The sequence below is a fragment of the Eumetopias jubatus genome, unplaced genomic scaffold, assembly GCF_037043125.1.
Source record: "Eumetopias jubatus isolate StellerSeaLion01/CBP00866 unplaced genomic scaffold, mEumJub1_p1.0 scaffold_10, whole genome shotgun sequence".
NCBI classification, from domain to species: Eukaryota; Metazoa; Chordata; class Mammalia; order Carnivora; family Otariidae; genus Eumetopias; species Eumetopias jubatus.
The window spans coordinates 51,176,017-51,196,395 of record NW_028274816.1 but is presented as its reverse complement, the minus strand read 5'-3'; the positions used below and the strand labels follow the sequence as shown (position 1 = coordinate 51,196,395).

Sequence of the window (20,379 nt, the reverse complement as noted above, 5' to 3'; positions counted from 1 at the left end):
CTTACAAACACAGATTTCTCAGAAACAGTGCTGTTAGCTGAAGCCATATGCACAAATCCACAATGTCTAGGCTGGAAGGGACCTTAGATTATGGCCAGTAACTCAATGCTTTCAGAGGTCCGGAAGGTATCGGACATGCCCAAAGGAAGGTGGCAGGGGCACCGGCCAACTGGGGCACATGTATTTTAAGGGGGGGACACAATATTCAGCCCCATCTTACTGTTACTACAGGATTATAGGACTTGAGTTGTCAGATTTTTTTTTTTAACTTTTAAGAGAAACTGAAATCTGGATTATTAGGGGAAAATTCCCCATTTCTTATGTCACCAAATTTATTTTAACACATAACAAGACAAAACCAAAGTTTCACTTTGGGCTCAACAAGACATGTCTGCAGGTCAGATACGTCTCCCGGAACGCCAGTTCACAAGCTCTGCACGGCCTCATAAAGCTGAGGTCCAGAGAGATTATGTGACTTGCCCAAGGCCAAAGAGCGAGTCAAGAGCCCAGTTTGACCTTTTTCAAGTAGGCATGGCCTCCTGGAACCCCCACTCTCTCACCTGCATTTGCGTTGCTCCCAATACTGTTTATGGCTGGCGGCACTGAGCTGGATGGGTGGAAGGGCACGTGTCCATTTTCCCGGGGTGGCTTGTCCTGCCAGCCTGGCCCTGCCTCCCCAGGGCCCAGCTCTGCAGGGCTCCCCCACTCATCTGAGCCTTGGCGTGAGTGGTACGTGGGCTCAGGCCGGGTGCGGAAGCCGCTAGCCAGCCGCTCTTCCAGGTGGCTCAGCCAGAGGGCCAGTGCATTGCGGTCCTCCAGTGTGGTGGCTGGGTGGATGAGGGCGTAAGAGAGCAGCTGGCGGCTCTCCTCAATGAAGGCATTGCTCTCGATCGAGTAGGCCAGCACTTTCTGCAGCAGCCTCATGTACTCAGACTTGGCCTCTGTGTTGCCTGGCTGAAGCAGGGGCAGGTGGGACAGCAGGAGGGATACCACCTTCTCTTTGGACTCCTGCTGCCACTGGCTGACGATGGCTGCAGAGGGAACAAAAGGAAATGTCAGGGGAGCCAGGGAGACCCAGGAGTGCTACCTATAGTCTGCTCCTTCAGCTCCAATGTCCTCTCCCTTCTCCTTTCATGACCCCTAAGCTTGTCCTTCGTATTGGTGAGACCCAATGCACTCACCCTACTGCCAGAGTAATTTTTCCTGGTTCCATCCCTCCTACTTTCCAACACCTGCTGTGGCTCGCCATCAGCCAAACCTGCTACTCTGGAATCTGAGCTCCTCCTGCTGTCCCCAGGCCTGACCTTCTTGCTGTATCCCCATTCATTATCTTCACAGCCTCTACTCACACCCCCTTTCCCCTATCAAAAGAGCCTCCTTCCTGACAGGGGATGACAGTGGAATATGATGGTTACCAGTTTGGGCTCTGGACTCTCCAACTTAGTAGCTAGACCCTGGGCAAGTCACCTTGAACCTCACTGAGCAATGATTTCCTCACCTGAAAACTTTTGGAGATAATTACAGTACCCAATTCACAGTGTTGTCCTGAGATCCAATGAGCTAATAAAGAATGGGACGTGGCCAGGCATATGGAAAGAATGCATTTACTAAACGCCTGCTGTTTTTTTTTTTAGCATAGCTTTATTTTTATTTTATTTTTTTTTTAAGATTTTATTTATTTGACAGAGAGAGACATACCGAGAGAGGGAACACAAGCAGGGGGAGTGGGAAAGGGAGAAGCAGGATTCCCGCGGAGCGGGGAGCCCGATGCGGGGCTCGATCCCAGGACCCTGGGATCATGACCTGAGCCGAAGGCAGATGCTTAACGACTGAGCCACTCAGGTGCCCTTTATTTTTAAGATTTATTTATTTGTTTGTTTGTTTGTTTGTTTATTTATTTATTTGAGAGAGTGAGCAAGAGAAGGAGCAGGGGGAGGGGAAGAGAGAGAGAGAGGGAGAAGCAGACTCCCCACTGAGCAGGGAGCCTGACTCGGGGCTCGATCCCAGGACTCTGGTCTGGGATCATGACCTGAGCCAGAGGCAGACACTTAACTGACTGAGCCACCCAGGCACCCAAATTCTGGACTGCTTAAACCTGCCCTCTTCCGGGAAGTCTCCCCAGCTGCTCCATGATATAGTGATCTGGCGACGTCTTCTTCCCACCCCAGAGTGTGATAGCCTAAGTCTGTGGAGATGAGCCAGGTTTCCCCTCTTGACCCAGAAGGGCACTCCCCAGGAATAAGACCACAGCCTGGCCACATAAAGGAGGCCTTAGGAAGGAACTGTTACAGGTCTGACTGTCCTCCTTGAAAACCTTGTTACCACTTCTGTAACTAGCTCAATGGAGTAGAGGATGGGAGAAAATGCTGACAGGGCAAAGGAAAGGGACAAAGAATACCAATACTTGAGAAAAGAGATAATGATCTCATAGGGCCAACTATGTCCTCCCTCTTGGGCAACTGAGCTCAGACCTGTAGCCAGGGTGACTATCTGCAAACACCTAACACAAGCATTCTGAGATATGAGCTACTTGGGCTATTGGTCAGGTCCTGGGAAGGGGTAAAGAAGCTGGCTCTAACCTGACAGAGCTAGGACCCTAGAGGGGTGAGTGATGAAAAAGAACAGGTAGAGATGTGGCTTATGTCCCTCCTCTCCCATTTACTGACCATGTTACTCTGGGCAAATGTGGTTAACTTCACTGAGCTTTACTTTCTCTGTCAGGTAGGGGTCAGAATCATTCCTACCTGGCACAGCTCCTATGAAGTAAGTGAGACCACAGCACAAAGTAGGGCACAAAGTAAGTCCTCAGCAAATATGAGCCGCCCTATTGAATGTCACAGTTACTGTATCTTACTGTTGCTCCTTCTTTTCAAATACCCCCCGAGATTCTAAAGCCACATGCCCACTCCTGGTCCTGGAAAGGCTGGGAATGGGCATATATTATATAAGGAGAGCCTCAGAATACTAGGCATCTGGATTGCAAGTTGAGCCCCGACCTGGATCCCTCTGCATCCGATGGTGTCTCAACCCAACTTCCTAAAGGCTTAAGTTTCCAAGGACCACTGGTCTCCTCTGCATAGGGAGCCTTGCACAAAAACATGAAAAACACCCCCTCACGCCTCTCTTTCTCTTAATGACCTGTATGGAAATCTACGGTCCAGGAATTCACATAAATTTCTAATTCTGCGGGGCGCCTGGGTGGCTCAGTCATTAAACGTCTGCCTTCGGCTCAGGTCATGATCCCAGGGTCCTAGGATCGAGCCCCGCATCGGGCTCCCTGCTCTGCGGGAGGCCTGCTTCTCCCTCTCCCACCCCCCCTCCCCGCTTGTGTTCCCTCTCTCGCTCTCTCTCTGTCAAATAAATAAATAAAATCTTAAAAAAAAAAATTCCAATTCTGCTTAAATCTGTAGCTCTAAGAAAATGAATCACACACAACTCCCAACTCCTGGCCATATAACTACACATTTTCTTGGCCTGGGACTCTCTGCTCTAAACTTCCTAGAGAACCCCTGTTTGAGTGCCCAGGGATTCATCCATTTATGCAGAGTCCTCAATTCCTGCTATGCCCACAGTACTGGCCAAAATAGCACAGTGACACTACACACTAGTAATAACAAGTAGCATTTATTGAGCATTTACTATATGCCAGACGCTATGCTAAGAACTTCACCTCAACCCTCGTTTAACATCTCCATCTTATAGATGAGGGACTAGATTCAGAAGGTGGAATCACTTCCCCAAAGTGACAGAGCCAAGATCTGAACCCTGGTCAGTCAGCCTCCAGAACTGGGAGGAACTTTTACCCATAACACTGTACTAGTTCTCCAATGCCAAGTCTCTTGTTCTCCATCCCACCGCCGTCCCTGGCTTTCCAGATCTCATGCAGGACCTGCCACTTGAGGCTAGGAAACCTCATCTCCTCCGCCTTCTCTTGAACCAGCTCCCCACGACTCCAAGGCTGATTCTTAGGTCATCCCCATATCTAAGGATGTTTCCAAGGTGGGACAGGCCTTCCTGATTTCAGGAAGCCTTCAGCTTTCCCACCCTCCTACCTCCATCTGGCACTTGATCATATAGGAACGAATACCCTGGTACCCCATTTCCCTGACTTAATACCTGACGATTTTGCTCTTGATGAGAAAGAAGAAGAAATATAGTGATGAGGATTAGGGACAGAAAGTGAATGGCTTGCATCCCGCCTGTGTTATACAGTTGCCTGGGCAATGTGCTACCTCCTCTGGAAAAGGGGGATTACAGGGCTATTGAGAGGATTTAGGGAGGCAATGCATGTAAAGCACCTGACAGAGTCTACCCACAGTAAGCACTTAGTATGTGACTCAGTGATTGGTGTTTTTCTTCCCTCTCTAGCAGTCAGCCTACCCCTTCCAGCCCTACCCTGATGTTCTCAATGGCTGTTGTTTAGGCCTTACAGGGTAGCCAGAGGCCTCTGGGACAGAGAGAAGCCTTGTCTATTCCCTCCCCCACCCCAGAATACTGCCAGGACCCCAGAGCTATGGGACACAGCTTCTCCTCTGGTACTGCCAGGGGACATGACAGAACAGCCCCAAGGCTTGGGCTCAAAGAAGGACCTTGTTCTACTACAGAGAAAGGAGAAAGTGGTTTTGGACGACTGGAGGCTGACCCTGGGGAAATGTGTTCATGTGTCTGTGCAGCGGTGCGGTGGGGAGGGCGGGCCTCCCATGACTGGGAAGCATCAGTGAGCACTGGAACTGGTCCAAGGAATTTGCGCAGCCTCAGGCCCCTTGGGGTGAGCCCAGCTGGGGCTGCAGATGATGGGTGGGGATGAAACTTCGTTTCCTGCTCAGATCAGAAAAGTCTGGCCCAGAGTTGAAGCACAGCAGGGGCCTAAGGAATACCTGCACAATTGAACCCAGATGGCCTCCTAGAAGGTACTGGTGTCTAAGTGTGTATCATGTGGCCTCTCAAGGATCCCCTGACCTCTCAGGTGACCCTGTCTCATGTCCCAGCAGAGTATACTGGGTAAGAGCACAGGTTCAACAGGCCAGCTTGCCTGGATTCAAAATCTACCTCTGCTTCTGTGACCTAGGTCAACATAATTGTGGGCCAGTCCTTTAACTTCTCTGAGCCTGGTCTCCTCTTCTGTACAACAGTGGTAGTAAAAACCCTGTCAAGGGCTGTTGTAAAGATTCAATGAGACAATCGTGCAAAGCACCTATGTGTTAAGTACTCCATGCATTTTAACTATTATTGTCATTGCTCCTGGTTGAAGATTTAGAGCCCACGCTGTGTGGGGGCTGTGGGGAGCAATTAACATAAGAGGGCGCATCTGGGACTCCCCCTTAAGCTTCCCGACAGGGGTGGGGAATTTCATGCAGTTATTTACCAAAAACAGACATGTCTCTGGTTCCTCTGAGCTAGAGGCACAATAAGCAATGATGAAATTCTAGAGGTGGGCGGATGGGGGAGGGGGCTGGGGAATGCCATGATGCCAATGGCTGCTTCTCACCAAGCTGCAAACCTGGATTCTGTAGGCACAGAAAGGACCAGAGAGACTGTGCATGAGTACTCTCCTTGGCCAGGTGACCAGAGCTAAGTAGGTCATGACCCTGGGTCCTGGCAAATCATAGGAGCCAAATATATCTTGGAGACTGCCATAGGAGCAAATCCATTTTTATGTGCTGGGCTGTTGCAACAATCGTGGCAGCCTCAGGCACTCGTCACAGGGGCTGGGTTTGGCTGCAAGCACGCCCTCCTCTACCTCACCCCAGCTCGCACAAACATGGGGGAGGGCCAGGGGGCTCACATTTTTGTTTGATGAACTGTGTCAGTAGAGCTTCAAAGGGGAGGGTGGAGGCATGAGAGCTGAGCTCTGGTGACTCATTCAGCCTCGGCCCCCTCCTGACCTCAGTTTCCCCACCCAGATTCAGTGAGCCAGAGAGGGAGGAGTTTAAACCTGCTGGATACAGGGACTCTGACTCAGAAGACAGGAGGAGGAAAGAAATGCAGGAAATGTGGCCCAGGAAGCGAAGGGGATTTCAGCTTCCCTGGCTCTACCGTTTTGGTCCAAGTCAGCATCAGGGGGAAAGAGAGGGCCAGGGTTACTGTTATAGCTCCACACAGGCAGGGAAGACCGCGCTGGGAAAACGAACAGGGATGACAGCAAGGGGAAAGCTGGGGCCTCTCCTTCCCTGTTCCAGAGACCCGTAGGGTACTACTGCTTTTTTCTTCCTGGGTATTGTTTCAGATTCTGCTTCCATGAAACCAACACTGGCTGCCTGGGCTGGGGGACTTCCCTAAACCCTCCCAGCTGCTTGAGAGGAAGGAATAGCCCAGACCAGATCCCCCTTCCACAGCCCCAACTCCCTACTCCCAGTAGGCTGCATACCCGCACCACCTTCCTGGGCCCACCCAGAATCAGTGCCGGTATCAAGACAAGTGGTTCTCCACTGGATGCACACAAGAGCCAACTAGGGAGCTTAACAAATAGACTTGCTGGGGATAGAACCCAGGCCTCAGATTATTATTATTATTTTTAAGATTTTATTTATTTATTTGACAGAGAGAGACACAGCGAGAGAGGGAACACAAGCAGGGGGAGTGGGAGAAGGAGAAGCAGGCTTCCCGCCGAGCAGGGAGCCCGATGCGGGGCTCGATCCCAGGACCCTGGGATCATGACCTGAGCCGAAGGCAGACGCTTAACGACTGAGCCACCCAGGCGACCCCTCTGATTATTTTTATAAAGTCCTTGCATGGTTCTGACATGAAGCCAGGGTTGGGACCCACTTGCCTAGATCAAGCCCTCTGCACTCCCTGCCCTTTCTGAGGAGATGGGCCGGTGGGTAGTTCTGACCCAAACCCAAACCTGAACCCAGGGTCTCCTTGGGAGAACTTAAAGAAAGGGCAGGGTTGGGTGGCTGGGACACAGAGTACAAACCCAAAAAATGGCAGAGGATCTGCCTCACTGTTCAGCCATCCTGGTCTGAAGGTATCTAAAAAGCTGAAGAGTCTCAGACCCTATGAGGCAGCTCTTCCCTGGGGATTGGTGTACTAAATGAATTCATGATCTGATCTGTGGGGTAAGTGTGCATCTTGGTGGTGGTGGGGGCGGGCGGGGAACACATTCTCTGAAGAGTCCATCTCTTAAAATACTAAGAACTATTCTTTTAGAAGAACGTGCTGGGCTCCCAAACAAAGGCAGTAATATGCTTGGCTGTGGCTCTACCTTCTTTGGTGCGTTATTTCAGAGCCCAAGAGGCACTTGAAGAGTATCTCACTGTTCAGATACAGATCCTCAGGCTCAAGAGGGGTGGAACTGGTCCAACACCTGAGAGGTGTTAGTGGCAGAGATGGATCTAGAACTCCTGGATGTACGGATTCCTATTCTCAAGTCCCATGACAAATGATTCATCCAGCAGGGCATCATCTCTCAAACTGCCTGGACAGCAGAACCTGGGTATGTGTTCCCAGGCCCATCCCCTCAGGATTCTAATTTGGTGGGTCTGGCTTGAGGGGGAGGGGCTGGATTTTAACAGTCAGTAACCCTCCACCAGATAAGGTGGATGATGACGCAAGTCTGGGAAACACAAGGGAATGGGAAGGCCATAATGAACAAGGAAAGAGAAAAAGGCAGAGGGTGCACAGTTCCTCCCACAAGGCAGGCCTCTAGGCCCAGGAAGTAGCTCCTTCCTTCACAAATAAGGCAAGGGGGCTGTTCTACTTGAGGGTGGGACCAAGACAGGAGACACAGGCCTCCTTAGTCTTGGAGCCCCATGTCTATTAAGAAAGAGCCACTCAAGGGCGCCTGGGTGGCTCAGATGGTAAAGCGTCTGCCTTCGGCTCAGGTCATGATCCCAGGGTCCTGGGATCGAGTCCCGCATTGGGCTCCCTGCTCAGCGGGGAGCCTGCTTCTCCCTCTCTCTCTCTCTCTGTCTCTCATGAACAAATAAAATCTTAAAAAAAAAAAAAAGAAAGAGCCACTCGAGGCTCTGTAGAATTTACCTTTGTGATCACCTCTCTCTCCAGTCATGCTCTGCTCTAACCCTGGCAGGATTCCTGCCAACTCTGATATACACCATAACCCTCCTTCTCTTCTCTCATTCTAAGTTTTCCCTACCTCTCCATCCAAGTACCAGCTTGTTACATTCTCACCATCTAACATGGGACTATGGCCGAAGACCTTGATTCATATTTTCATACACCAGTGAATTCATTCCTCATCAATTCTCAGCCCTGGCTAGGCATTACCCCTCAAATCCCAATGCAAACCTTCTGGGATGGGCCTCGGTTCTTGGAATAAAGTGTACCATGTCTTTCAAGGCAATGTGGTAAGAGGTAATATTTTATTTATTTATTATTTAAAAACTTTACTTATTTGAGAGACGGAGAGGGAGACAGCGCATGTGCACACAAGCAGGGGAAGGAGCAGAGGGGATAAGCAGACTCTGCACTGAGCAAGGAGCCTGACATGGGGCTCAGTCCCACAACCCTGAGATCATGACCTCAGTCAAAATCAAGAGTTGGAGACTTAACCGACTGAGCCACCCAGGTGCCCCTAGGGAATATTTTAAATGCACATCACTTCAAACTAGCAGTTCCACAGAATTCTAGGAATTTATCCTAGAGATGCTTAAAGGGTACTCATCACAACACTGTAAGAGCAGGACCAAACATACCATTCTATGTATTCTTGCTATTATGCAGCCATTAACAACGAAGGATGTATGTGTGTGTGTGTATATATATGTATATATATATATACACACACACACACATACACATATATATGTATGAAATCTTCAAGTTATACTGTTAAATGAAATTGGTTAATATGTACAGTGTTCCACTCTATGTATTAAAATGATCAAAACAGGGGCGCCTGCGTGGCTCAGTTGGTTAAGCGACTGCCTTCGGCTCAGGTCATGACCCTGGAGTCCCGGGATCGAGTCTCACGTTGGGCTCCCTGCTCAGCGAGGAGTCTGCTTCTCCCTCTGACCCTCTTCCCTCTTGTGCTCTCTCTCATTCTCTCTCTCTCAAATAAATAAATAAAATCTTTTAAAAAAATAAATAAAATGATCAAAACAATGAACAAGCTGAACGGAGAGTATGTGTACTCACACATGCACAGAATATCTCACAAAACATACACCAACTGGGAAGGAGGAAGTATGGAAGGGAGGAGCCCTCACTTTTTTACCTTTCATACGGTTTGATTTTACAAGTCTTGAAAACAAACACAAAAATTAAACATGTTCTAATAAAAAAACAGAATAAACACCACTGATGGTTCTGATACACAGACAAGATTGGCACCCAGTGCTCAACAACTGCCTGCTCAGGATGGGGTGGGAGGGATGTGTGCCAAAGCTGCATAAGACAATGGCCTGCCCCAAAGGAGCCCTACTCTGGGGGCAGAGCCGTCCTGCAACCAAGAACTCCGGCCCCTGATGCTAGAGAGCAGAGAGGAGCCTTCCCTGGTGGGGAGGGGGGGAGGGGTGTGAAGTTGCGGAGCTCTTAGCCTGCGGCAGCCTTGCTAGGTTCTTGTTCTCACTGTCCTCCGGTGAGGGATTTAAGCCGGTGTGACTCCTGGCCTGAGGAGCCACCGAACCCTATAACCATGGTGCTTCTGTGACTTGTACATAAAAATTCAGAAAAATAAAGGTGACTATTATAAAGGTGGAGGGACCTGGGGAGATGAGGGAAGCCAGGTAACTCTGTGACTCCCCAGTCCCAATCTTAGCAGCCCATGTGGATTTCCTCACCTATAAAATGGGGATAATAACAGTACCTATTTCATGGGGTTGTTGTGAGGACTAAATAAGTTACTGACAACAAAAACAATTTACATCTATTGAGTGTTTACTACATGCCAGGTACTGTTCTCAGAGCTCACAACAACCCTAGAAGGTAAGCACAGTTACTGTCTTGATTTTAAAGATGAAGAAATCAAGGCTCAGAACGATTTAAGTTACTTTGTTATGTTGCAAATGACAGACAATCTGACTCTAGAGCCACCCAAGGAGGCTGCTTTCATAATTAGCATACAAGTAAAGCCGGTACTTGGCTTGTTGTAAGGGCTCAATGTGAACTATTATCATGGGGAAGAAGGTGGGAAGGGCTTGGATGCGCCAACACGGAGCCTCCGGGTCCCCTCCCCAGTTAGCTTTCAGGTAGCACAACTTGCCCTCTTCTCTGGCCTGACTCTGGTCTACGAGTGGGGCTCTTGGGACAGACAGTTCTAGAGAAGCCTGGCTCAGCCATCCCAACGCCAACCTCATGGGACACAGAATACTTCTCTACTGAGCACTTAGGGAACTGATATGGACTATATCTAAACTCAGAACTCTCTTGAAGCTGTTTATGCCTAAGTCCAACTTACCTTTGGGAGTAAAGAACAGTTTAAGATGACTCATAAATTTTGGAAGAATTCTAAAATTCCCTCCTAGCTCTGGTGTCCTGGAGCTTGAGAAATGAATTACTTGCTCAGCTTCCAACCCCCTTTCGTAGGTAATGACTTTAGTCTCTTCCTTTGCCGCCTAGACAGGCCACCCTACATAACTCTTTCTCTGCTCTGGGTTGTTTCCAGTTTGCACTGTCCTCCCCAGTAGGCCCCCATTCCACATCTGAGGACATCTGGCAACAAAGCCCCAGGAGACCTATGATGATGACTTGGGAGGTCAGGGACTCCCCACCCACCTACAAGCTCAGGACCCACATTTCTCAGCACATTGTCGGGGTGGGCCTCCTCAGCCCTCTGACATCTGCTTTTGTTCCAGGTCTCCCTTCCACTGTGCTTGTCTCTAGGGGTGGAGACTCACCAGCACTGTTGGCCTCCGACTCCAGCAGGTGGATGTCATTGCAGTCCGCCAGCGAGTGCTCCAGGCAGAGCTGCAGGAAGCGGGCCTGGGTGCGAGTGACCCGCTTCAGAAGTGACAGCAGGGCCACCGTCTGCTCACACTCATTCCAGCCCTTGAACCAGCCAGCGAGGATGCCCACCTGGTCTCGGAACATCATGGTGCCAGGCCTGGGGCCAGGGTGGAGGGGACGGCGGTGGCGAGGGCCAGCGCCGTCACATGGTCTCGGCTTGAGGCTCCTGTTACCTCTCCCCTGAGGGCCAGGGCTTGGGGACGTTCCCTGGCGTGGTGGCAACGGGCAGTGGGGGGAGGAGGAAACCTGCTCACATCGGGGGAGGTCTTGGTCCAGCCACACCTCTCCAGGCTCCTAGAAAAGGAAGCAAGGGGGTCAGACAGAATGAAAGGGCTGGAACTACCGTGGTTAGTGGGGATTGAGGGGGTAAGGAGGCTTCATGCCTTCCTCTCTCAGGGTATCTGCTCTACTAAGCCCCCAGGGAGAAAGATGAAGCCAATTAGCAGATACTAAACCAAATTTCCTTCCAATCTCCAGATCCAGAGAAAAGGCTTGATTGGGATTCAGATAGACTAAGGAGAAGATGCTGCCTAGCATGCCCAGCTGTCATAGGACCAAAGGAAGCAGAGTAAGTTGGTAGGATTTTCCAGAAATGGGAAATAGGAGAAGCTGCACACTACAGGGAAAGATCTGAATTAATGGAGACGTGGTCCCAGGTGACACATGACCCCCAGCACATGCCTTGACATTGCTGGTCTCTGGCCACCTCTTCTGAGAGGGGGGGGAGGGGGCCTGCTCACCTGCTAAGAGGACTCCATGGAGTTTATATTATTTCAGTCTAAGACTCACAAAGCTAAGATGTGAGTGGATGATGGGGTGGCGATCCCAGTGGAGATCTCAAGTATCCAGATAGCTTAATGATCAGTAACTGCCTCAGTGCCCATGGGTAGGGGCATGGACAAAGGCTTTTTCAAAGATTTCCAACAGGCTGGAGGATTCACCTCCTTCAACCCAACTCTGCCACTCTGGAAAAGGTGCAGCTCTGACCTCTAAGATCCCACTCATCTCTGCTCTGAGGTGAGTTTCCCCCAGACATCTTCTTCATTCCCCTGAAGGCTACTCCTGACCCAAGCCGCCTGGGTTGGGAAGTCCCCTTGGCTCCCAAAGATGCCAGACTATCACTCAGACTCCTAAGAGCACAAAGGATGCCAACCTGAGAAGGGTCATATCCAAAGTAAAAAAAACTCCCAAGCAAGAAACTGTCCAAATTCCTCTCAGACAGGAACTACACAGGAGCTGTGTTAACTGGGCAGACAACAGGCCTATTCTGCAGTTGACTGATTTCTGGACACTACTCTGAGGCCTTTTTCTAAGTGTCTTGAGCTCTAGGTCTCCACTCACATTTCCCTGTCTCTCCTGCAACCAGTGCCTTGGCTCTATCCCCAAACCACATTTGGCTCTATCTCCTTCTGGCTGCCAAAGGACTGAGAACTCCACACAAAGACCCATTGAACCTGCTGGGCTCAGGTCTTAGGGAGCTACTGCCATCTCCCTGAACCTCCATGCTCCCGCTGAAGAGGGCTGTGAGGTACATCTGAGGATGCCTGTGACTCACCTGGCAGATCCTCTGTGAGACACCTGAACAGATCAAACTGCCCCAGATGTCAATCCCTTTGGATATAAGGAAAAGTGTAGGGGAAAATGAAACCTTGTTCCAAGTTAAACAGACCTCCCAGATATCTTAAGTTTATTTACCTTTTTATTAATCTCTACACTCAACGTGGGGCTTGAACTTATGACCTCGAGAGATCGAGATTTGTACACTCTTCTGACTGACCCAGCCAGGTGCCCCCGGAAATCTTTTTTAAAAGGAAATCAAATGTTGCCTCCTGGCTTAAATCCTCCAAAGACTTCCCATTGCATTTAAATGAAACCTAAACTAAACCTGAACATATCATGGCCTACAGGGCCCTGCAAGACTCTGTGGCCTCTCCAACCTCATCTTGTACCAAGTTTTCTTATTCACTGGAATCCTCTTCCCCCAGACCTACTTATGGCTGGCCCCTACTTGTCACTCAAGTCTCAGCTCAATGTTACTTCCTCAGAGAGAGCTTCCCTGACCATCCAATCTAAGGAGTCTGTCACACTAATGCTATTTCTTCTATATAATTTGACACCCTCAGGTATCATTTTATTTTTGTTGTTTCTCTTTCCACCAAAAAGCAAGCTATATGTCACCCAGTGCCCAGAACAGTGACTGGCACATAGATGGTGCTCAATATGAATCTGTTGAAAGAATGAATAAAGAAGGTAAGCATGGAAGTCACACTTGAGATTGAGCCTTGCGGCAAGAGGATGATAGAAGGAATGGCCCATGGAATGGTAAACAGATTTAGAAACCTTGTCCTAAGAGAAAAATTTGAAGGCACTGAGGAAATTTCCTCAGGGGAAAAGAAGACTCAGAAGGAATGACATAACTGACTTCTAATATCTAAAGGGGTAGCACACAGAAGAGGAATTAGACTTGTTCTTTTACTCCAGAGGATAACCAGGGAAAATAGCTGGAAGTGAGAGGTGACATGGGAAATGTTGAGAGTCAAGAAAATTAAGTTCTAGTCTTGCCCCAGACACTGATTCACTTTGATCTTTAAGCTAGTCTGCTTCCCTTCTCTGCAATGTGTAAGATAAGGAGCCAGACTGGATCAGACACAACAAATGGGTTTTACTTCACAGGTTAGCTCCAAACAACTGGTAGTGGCTGCTTGGAGCACTGTGGTGAGAAGGATCCTGAAGAAATGAAGCAATAGGAATACCCATCAAAGGGCAATAATTAATAAACTGGGGACATACCTCACATGATGGGATACTGTGTAGCTATCAAAAACATGCTTGATCCCGAGAGCAGAATACAAAAAACACAACTATATATAGTGTTTGATCTTTAACCACCAACCTGCAGGGATGATCAAAAGCTCCACAGTAATATATACAATACAATGTCATTTTTGTAAAAAGAAAATAAAAAGCCATACAAAACCCCTTATGTATAATATCTATACATGCATGTGTATAAAGAAATGCGTATAAGGACACACCCTGGGCTGTTCACATTGGTTACCTTGGAGAGAAGAAGGAATTATTAACTATCTTCATATGACTTTGTAGCATTTCACTAGTTGCAAGTAAACACATATTACTTTTGTAATTTTTAAATAATTTTATTTGAAAAAGTTTTCAGGTTGCATTCTACTTCCCAGCTCAGTGAGAAAGAACACTGTGAGTGATTATCAATGTTTGCCCTGAATGCAGGATGGATGAGTGGTAGTTCACAGGCCTGAAAAAATCAGTTTCCCTTCCCAGCTCCAGCATTTTGTGGCTTTCAGCCCCACGGAGACAGCAGCTGCCTCAAAATAAGGAAGAATTTTAAAATAATATATCTGTCCAAGAAAGGAACTGGCTGCCATGTGAGGAGGTAATAAGCTCCCTGGCTGATGGAAGTGGTCAAGTGGAAGCTAGATGAACATCCCTTGGGAGTGGGAGGGATTCCTTCACTGGGTGGCAACTCATAAGATAGAAGGACATGTTACTATTTCAGAGGGAACATTTGTGACGAGAGGTTTGATATGCCAACAGCATTTACGGCAAAAAGATGACCAAATCCACAAACAGACCAAAGTTGTGCACTGTCTTTCCCATGAACTTTTACTGGTTTGTTACTTTTCCTAAGCAACAGCACTGTGCCCCCTAAATAAGCTGCTGACCAGCTTCTTCCCCCAAATAAGCAAAGCTGCGGAACAGACCAGCGTCTCAAACGTGACATTTAATAATAAGGCCAGGTTTTGAATGAAGCAGGCTGGTGAGGACTATGGTGAATTGGAAAGTACATACCCTGTCTAAAGGGAGAAGTCACTTATTTTAGCTCTAATCAACTGCTGCCATGGGGGAATTTGGGTCCAGTATTGTTAGGTCTTAGTTGTGTGTGTGTGTCTTTTTGTTTTTGTTTTTAAAAGAGGAACCAGAAATCAGGATTTTTAAATAAAATTCCCCTATTTTTAAATGTTGGAAACAAATTCACATTAAAACAGCAACAATAAACCACTATAAGGAACAAACAAAGCTTGTGGCCTGCAGTCCTTGGAATAGATGGATGCAAACTGTGAAAAGACCAGGAGTCTGGAACTATCCTTCCCTCAGGCCTCTCTGGTTTATAACTTCAAACCACCCAGCTGCTCGGGAACATGACTGGCCGAGAGGATCTAATGCCCAGCAATGGCCCTGACAATTCTCAATAAACACTGGGGGCTTTAGAGAAACAGTCACTTTTAGGACAGAAGGATGCTAGGTGTTTGGTCTGGATGGTGACTGGAGGTGAGGACTGTATGGCCTTCTTCCATCGAAGGGCTAGAGGTCCCCAGCTACCCCCTGTCCTGGGTGCATGGCAGCAATGAGAAGGGAAGGCCTGGGTTGGTACGATGGGCCACGAAAGAGGCATCAGCACTGACTATTCCAAGGCACTTTACTGTGATGGATTCTGGTGGATCTGCTTACCAAACATCCATTCCCATCTTCTGGTACCTTTGAAAAATTAACTGTCTTCCTTGGCTCCAGGAGTAGACATAGAAAATCTACTGGCCAAGGAAAGTCTTCACTGGATTCCTGCTGGAACTACTAGGGACAGTAAGTTCTCCATTAGAGTTACTCAGATATACAACACCTCCTGACGTTACTGGTTGCCACTTCTGCTACCGCACAGGGACAGCCTGTCTCAGAATGAAGCTAACTCAGATGAAAGCAGAGTCAAGAGATAAGGGGACAAAGAAGGAGACCCGTTCACATTTGAAGACCTGGATCAAATCCAGCTAGCCTGAAGCCTCTCACCCCAGACTTTTCAGTTATATGGACCAATAAATACCTTTCGGGCTAAGGACAGTTTGAGTTGTGTTTCTATCACTTAAAGTTGGAAGAGCCTTGACTGCTCCCATACAAAAACAGAATTCACCAGTGCTCTGGTCTTGTCTTTGTATGACCAAAAAACAACTCCCTCATTTGAGGCAAGACACTAGAGGGGAACCGCTATGGCAAAAGCCTCTCAAACAGTCCAATATTACTGCTGCCATATTTGGTCTCTATGGGACCAAGTAACCTTTGGAAGCATCTACCAACCCTGGAGGGTGAGAAATGAAGCCAAAATTGGCTAAGAGGTTGTAGGAAAAACTGTTCACTAGGCTCCCTTCCTTGGCTTCAAGCAGCAAGAAGTGGTCCACAGATAGGAGGTGCCTCTGCAGGTCAGCTCTCCTCACCTGGAAGCCAGGCTGTGGAGTCTGATATGGCCGAAACCTGGGCTCTCCTACTGATACTTACTTGCTGTGTTGACCTTAGGCAAGTAACTCAGTTTCTTCCTCAGTGAGGCTTGTTATAAGAATGAAATGAAACAATGTATATAAAAATACCTACCATGATCCTTAGCATATCTTCCTATAGCACCGATCCTGTCATATGTTAGGCCCTATGCTAACACCTTTCTGTGGATGAGTTCATTTGATTCTAAAAACAACATATATGCTGTATTTCACACATATACGTGAGATACACATGTATTACACACATATCTACAGATATACACACACAGTACTATTCTCATTTTACAAATGGAGAAACTGAGACACAGAAAAGGTTAAGTCACTTGCCTAAGACTACACACAGCTCAGACTTTCAAGGCCAGATAGTCTGGCTCTTGCTTATTCCTAAGAATATTACAGCCTCCTATAAGTTCCCTTCCACCTAGAAAAGTTGGGCAAAAGGTACACCCTTTAATAACAACATCTCTAAATAAGGGGGGTCCTATTAGCCTACTTACCCATTCCTAGCCCTTCTATAGCACCCACCTAGGCCTTTCAGGAATTCATACTTCATGAACAAGGTAACAGGCTAGTTACCTAACGTTAACTCACTATCCCGACTGGAGAACAGGAGAATGTCAGATGCTAAGGGAGCTCAACTTCTCTTTTGTAAAGACCAACCATTATTTTCAGAAACTCCTGAAATATGTACACAAAATATGCATACTATTGCCTCAGCCAAGAATGAGGCTTTTGTATGAATAGTTCTGAGGAACAGAGGGAGAGGAGGGGAGAAGCCAGGCAGGGCCTCCTGGAAGATAAGCGCCCCCTGGGAAGCTGTGGGAAACCCTGGAGTAGAGAGGAAGCTGGTACCCCTTCCCCCTTGCCCCCATGTATCGCTCTCTTTCACTCATCCCACCCTTAAATGTGTTGACCCTTCCCCAATAAAACAGTATCTTTATCTCTTTCCTTTCTCTATACTTGTATCCTATCACTTGATAATCAACTCCCACAGATTCAACTATCACCTTTCTGTGGACAACTCAGAATTTCTTAAAGTCATCTTGGACTCCTTTCTCTTCCATAAGATCTATTCCTCTGGTCTTGATAATTCTTTTTTTCTTTCTTTTTTTATTTTTTATTTATTTATTTGACAGAAAGAGAGAGAGCACAAGCAGGCAGAGAGGGAGAGGGAGAAGCAGGGTTCTCGCCGAGCAGGGAGCCTGATGTGGGGCTCAATCCCAGGACCCTGAGATCACGACCTGAGCCAAAGGCAGACGCTTAACTGATTGAGCCACCCAGGTGCCCCAGTAATTCTTTTTTTTTCTTAACGTCAGCTAAACATGCCCTCCTTTTTCCTTCCTAAAACTCAAGTGGCTCTGGGACCACACTGTCTGGGCTGGAAACAGAATCCTACCACTTACTACCTGTGTAACTTTGGGCAAGAGATTTCACCTTGCTGTGCCTGTTTTCTCATCTGTAAAATGGGTTTAATAATAGTACGTACTCTCACAGAGTTGTTAGCTATTATCATCCTGGATTCCTCTCTTTCTCTAATCCCATCATTAAGTCCTGTTTTCTCTATACCCAAAATACATCTACTTCTCTGATTTTTTACTGCCACCACCATATTTAAGTTACCATCTTTTTTCATCTGGACTAATGTAATGCCTCCTAATCTACCTCCTGCTTCCATTCTTACCCGTTTTCCTTGCAAAAATCAGTGAACATTCTTTCAAAAAAAAAAAAAATTCAGATCATGTCACTGTCTTGCTTTAAAAACCCTCTAATAGCTTCCCAAGTCTCTTAAATGAAAATGTAAAATTCCTTACCATGGCCCACAAGGCCCTACATGATCTAGCCTCTCCAATCCCCTGCCCCCTCTCCCTCACACTGGTTTCCTTGTTGTTCCTTGAGCCCAACTCAGGGCTTTTGTCGCTGTTGACCCCTCTACCTGAAATGTTCTTCCCCAGATCACCACATGGCTGGTTCCCTCTCATCAATCAGATCTGGGTTCATATGTGTCCCAGTCTTCCTCATCTCCCCAAGAAGGAGTTTTTGGTCTGATATCATCGAAAGGTATTTCTTTGAAGGCTGCAGCTCTTCCAGAAATGCCTAGACTGTAAGATCCATGAGGGAAGGAAAGACTGTGGCTGTATTATTCACTGCTACATTTTCAGTTCCTAGCATTGCACCTGACACACAGCAAGCACACCCTCACTGTATCTGTGAAAAATACCCCCCCCACCCTTGCAGCAGTCCTTTCTCCACATCAAACAATGCTTAAGATTGGAATGCCCCACTCCAAGATCATCCCACAACTGGTGTCTTCTCATCTTTCAGGTTTTCAGGCTCAACTGTCACCTCCTCAGAGGCCAATTCTAACCACCCCAAATATAGTGGCCACAGCCACCCTCTTTTTCACTCTATTTATTATTATTATTTTTTAAAGATTTTATTTATTTATTTGACAGAGACACAGCAAGAGCCACCCAGGCGCCCCAGTAATTCTTTCTTAACATCAGCTAAACATGCCCTCCTTTTTCTTTCGTAAAACTCAGGTGGCTCTGGGACCACACTGTCTGGGCTGGAAACAGAATCCTACCACTTAACTACCTGTGTAAGAGAGAATGTTCACTGATTTTTGCAAGGAAAAGAAGGGTAAGCTATTAGAGGGTTTTTAAAGCAAGACAGTGACATGATCTGAAATTTTTTTTTTTTTTAAAGAATGTTCACTGATTTTTGCAAGGAAAACAGGGGTAAGACTGGAAGCAGGAGGTAGATTAGGAGGCATTACATTAGTCCAGATGAAACACAAGCAGGGGGAGTGGGAGAGGGAGAAGCAGGCTTCCCGCCGAGCAGGGAGCCTGATGTGGGACTCGACCCCAGGACCCTGGGATTATGACCTGTGCCGAAGGCAGATGCTTAACGACTGAGCCACCCAGGCGCCCTTCACAGTATTTTAATTCCTTCACAGCACATATCACTGATTTCTTTTGTTTATGTATCTTCTCCACTCCCCCATCAGAATGTAAGCACCACGAGTTCCAAAACCTTGGCTGTTTCATTCACTGCTATATGTCCTGTACCTATAAAAGTGCCTCCATAAATTGTTTAACTGTTGGAGTTGAGATTTATACACTGTATATACTGTTGTTCTGTAACTTGCCCTCAATCAGACTCTATTCAACAAATTTACACTAACACAAACAAAACAAAACCCTACTCAAGGTAATTTACCTAACCCTCTCACAAAGTTCACAGTCCGGAAAACCCAAAGCTGAGGTACAGGATTGAACACCACTACTCCTGGATTCCACTATCCTACCGAGGCTACCACCAAACCCGGGCAGTCATCTCTTCCCTGTCTCTATCAGTGAGATCCCAAAGGAAAGTCTGGTTGGGTCAGGCTAACCATAAACTCTCTCCGGATCCAAACCATCACAGAGTGGAGAATGACTGGGGCTGGAGAACAAGGGAGGAGGGGGACTGCCACCAGTACTCAGAAAGGTCATGAGATGGACTCACAGCAACCTCAGCAAGCAAGAGAGAATTCCAGGGTATAGAACCCCAAACATGTTCCTAAGGATCTTCTGTTATTTCACACTTATTCAGGAAAGAAACTGTTTTCAAACTGGGGCTCTTGGGCAAGAGTTCTCTTTCCACTAAGGCTATTAAGGAAGTAGGATCTAAGCCTGGGGTTGCTGAAGGCCATCTCAGTCACTACAAAGTAGAAATCTGTTGAGGATGAAGCTAACTCCTTGGAGAAATGGGCAGAGATTACTGAGAAGATTGTCTGAATTCCTGGATGAAGCTAGGTCTGAAGCCAACCCAGCCCTGGACTTTTTAGTAACATGAACCAACTAATTCTCTTTTTTGATTAAACCAGTTTGAACTAAGGACTAAGGTTCTTTTATGTTTTTGGAGTCCTGGCTGACATGAGCCATTTATTTATTTACTTACTTACCATTTATTTTTGATAACACTGAGCACTTATACGCAGAACATTGTTCTAGGTACTTTATATATATTAACTAATTCAATCATTGCAGTAATTTTATAAGATAGAATATCATTATTACTTTCATCTTTTAGATGTGGAAACTAAGAACCAGAGAATTTAAGTAATTGTCCTAGGTGACAAAACTGGTAAGTGACAATGTGGGATGCAAATCCTGTCTGGCCCCCGAGTCTG

The 20,379-nt window shown here is 47.2% G+C and overlaps 1 protein-coding gene across 1 annotated transcript in view; it reads right to left on the bottom strand.

Moving 5' to 3' along the window:
• Positions 1–20,379, bottom strand: part of SAMD4B (sterile alpha motif domain containing 4B) — a 37,767-nt gene that overhangs the window by 13,163 nt on the left and 4,225 nt on the right. The window contains exons 2-3 of the mRNA XM_028090741.2: positions 10,797–11,199; positions 561–1,031 (exon numbers count right to left, since the gene is read on the bottom strand). Coding sequence (XP_027946542.1) covers positions 561–1,031; positions 10,797–10,992 — 667 coding nt within the window. The 5' untranslated portion in view covers positions 10,993–11,199. The remainder of the gene's footprint in view (positions 1–560; positions 1,032–10,796; positions 11,200–20,379) is intronic.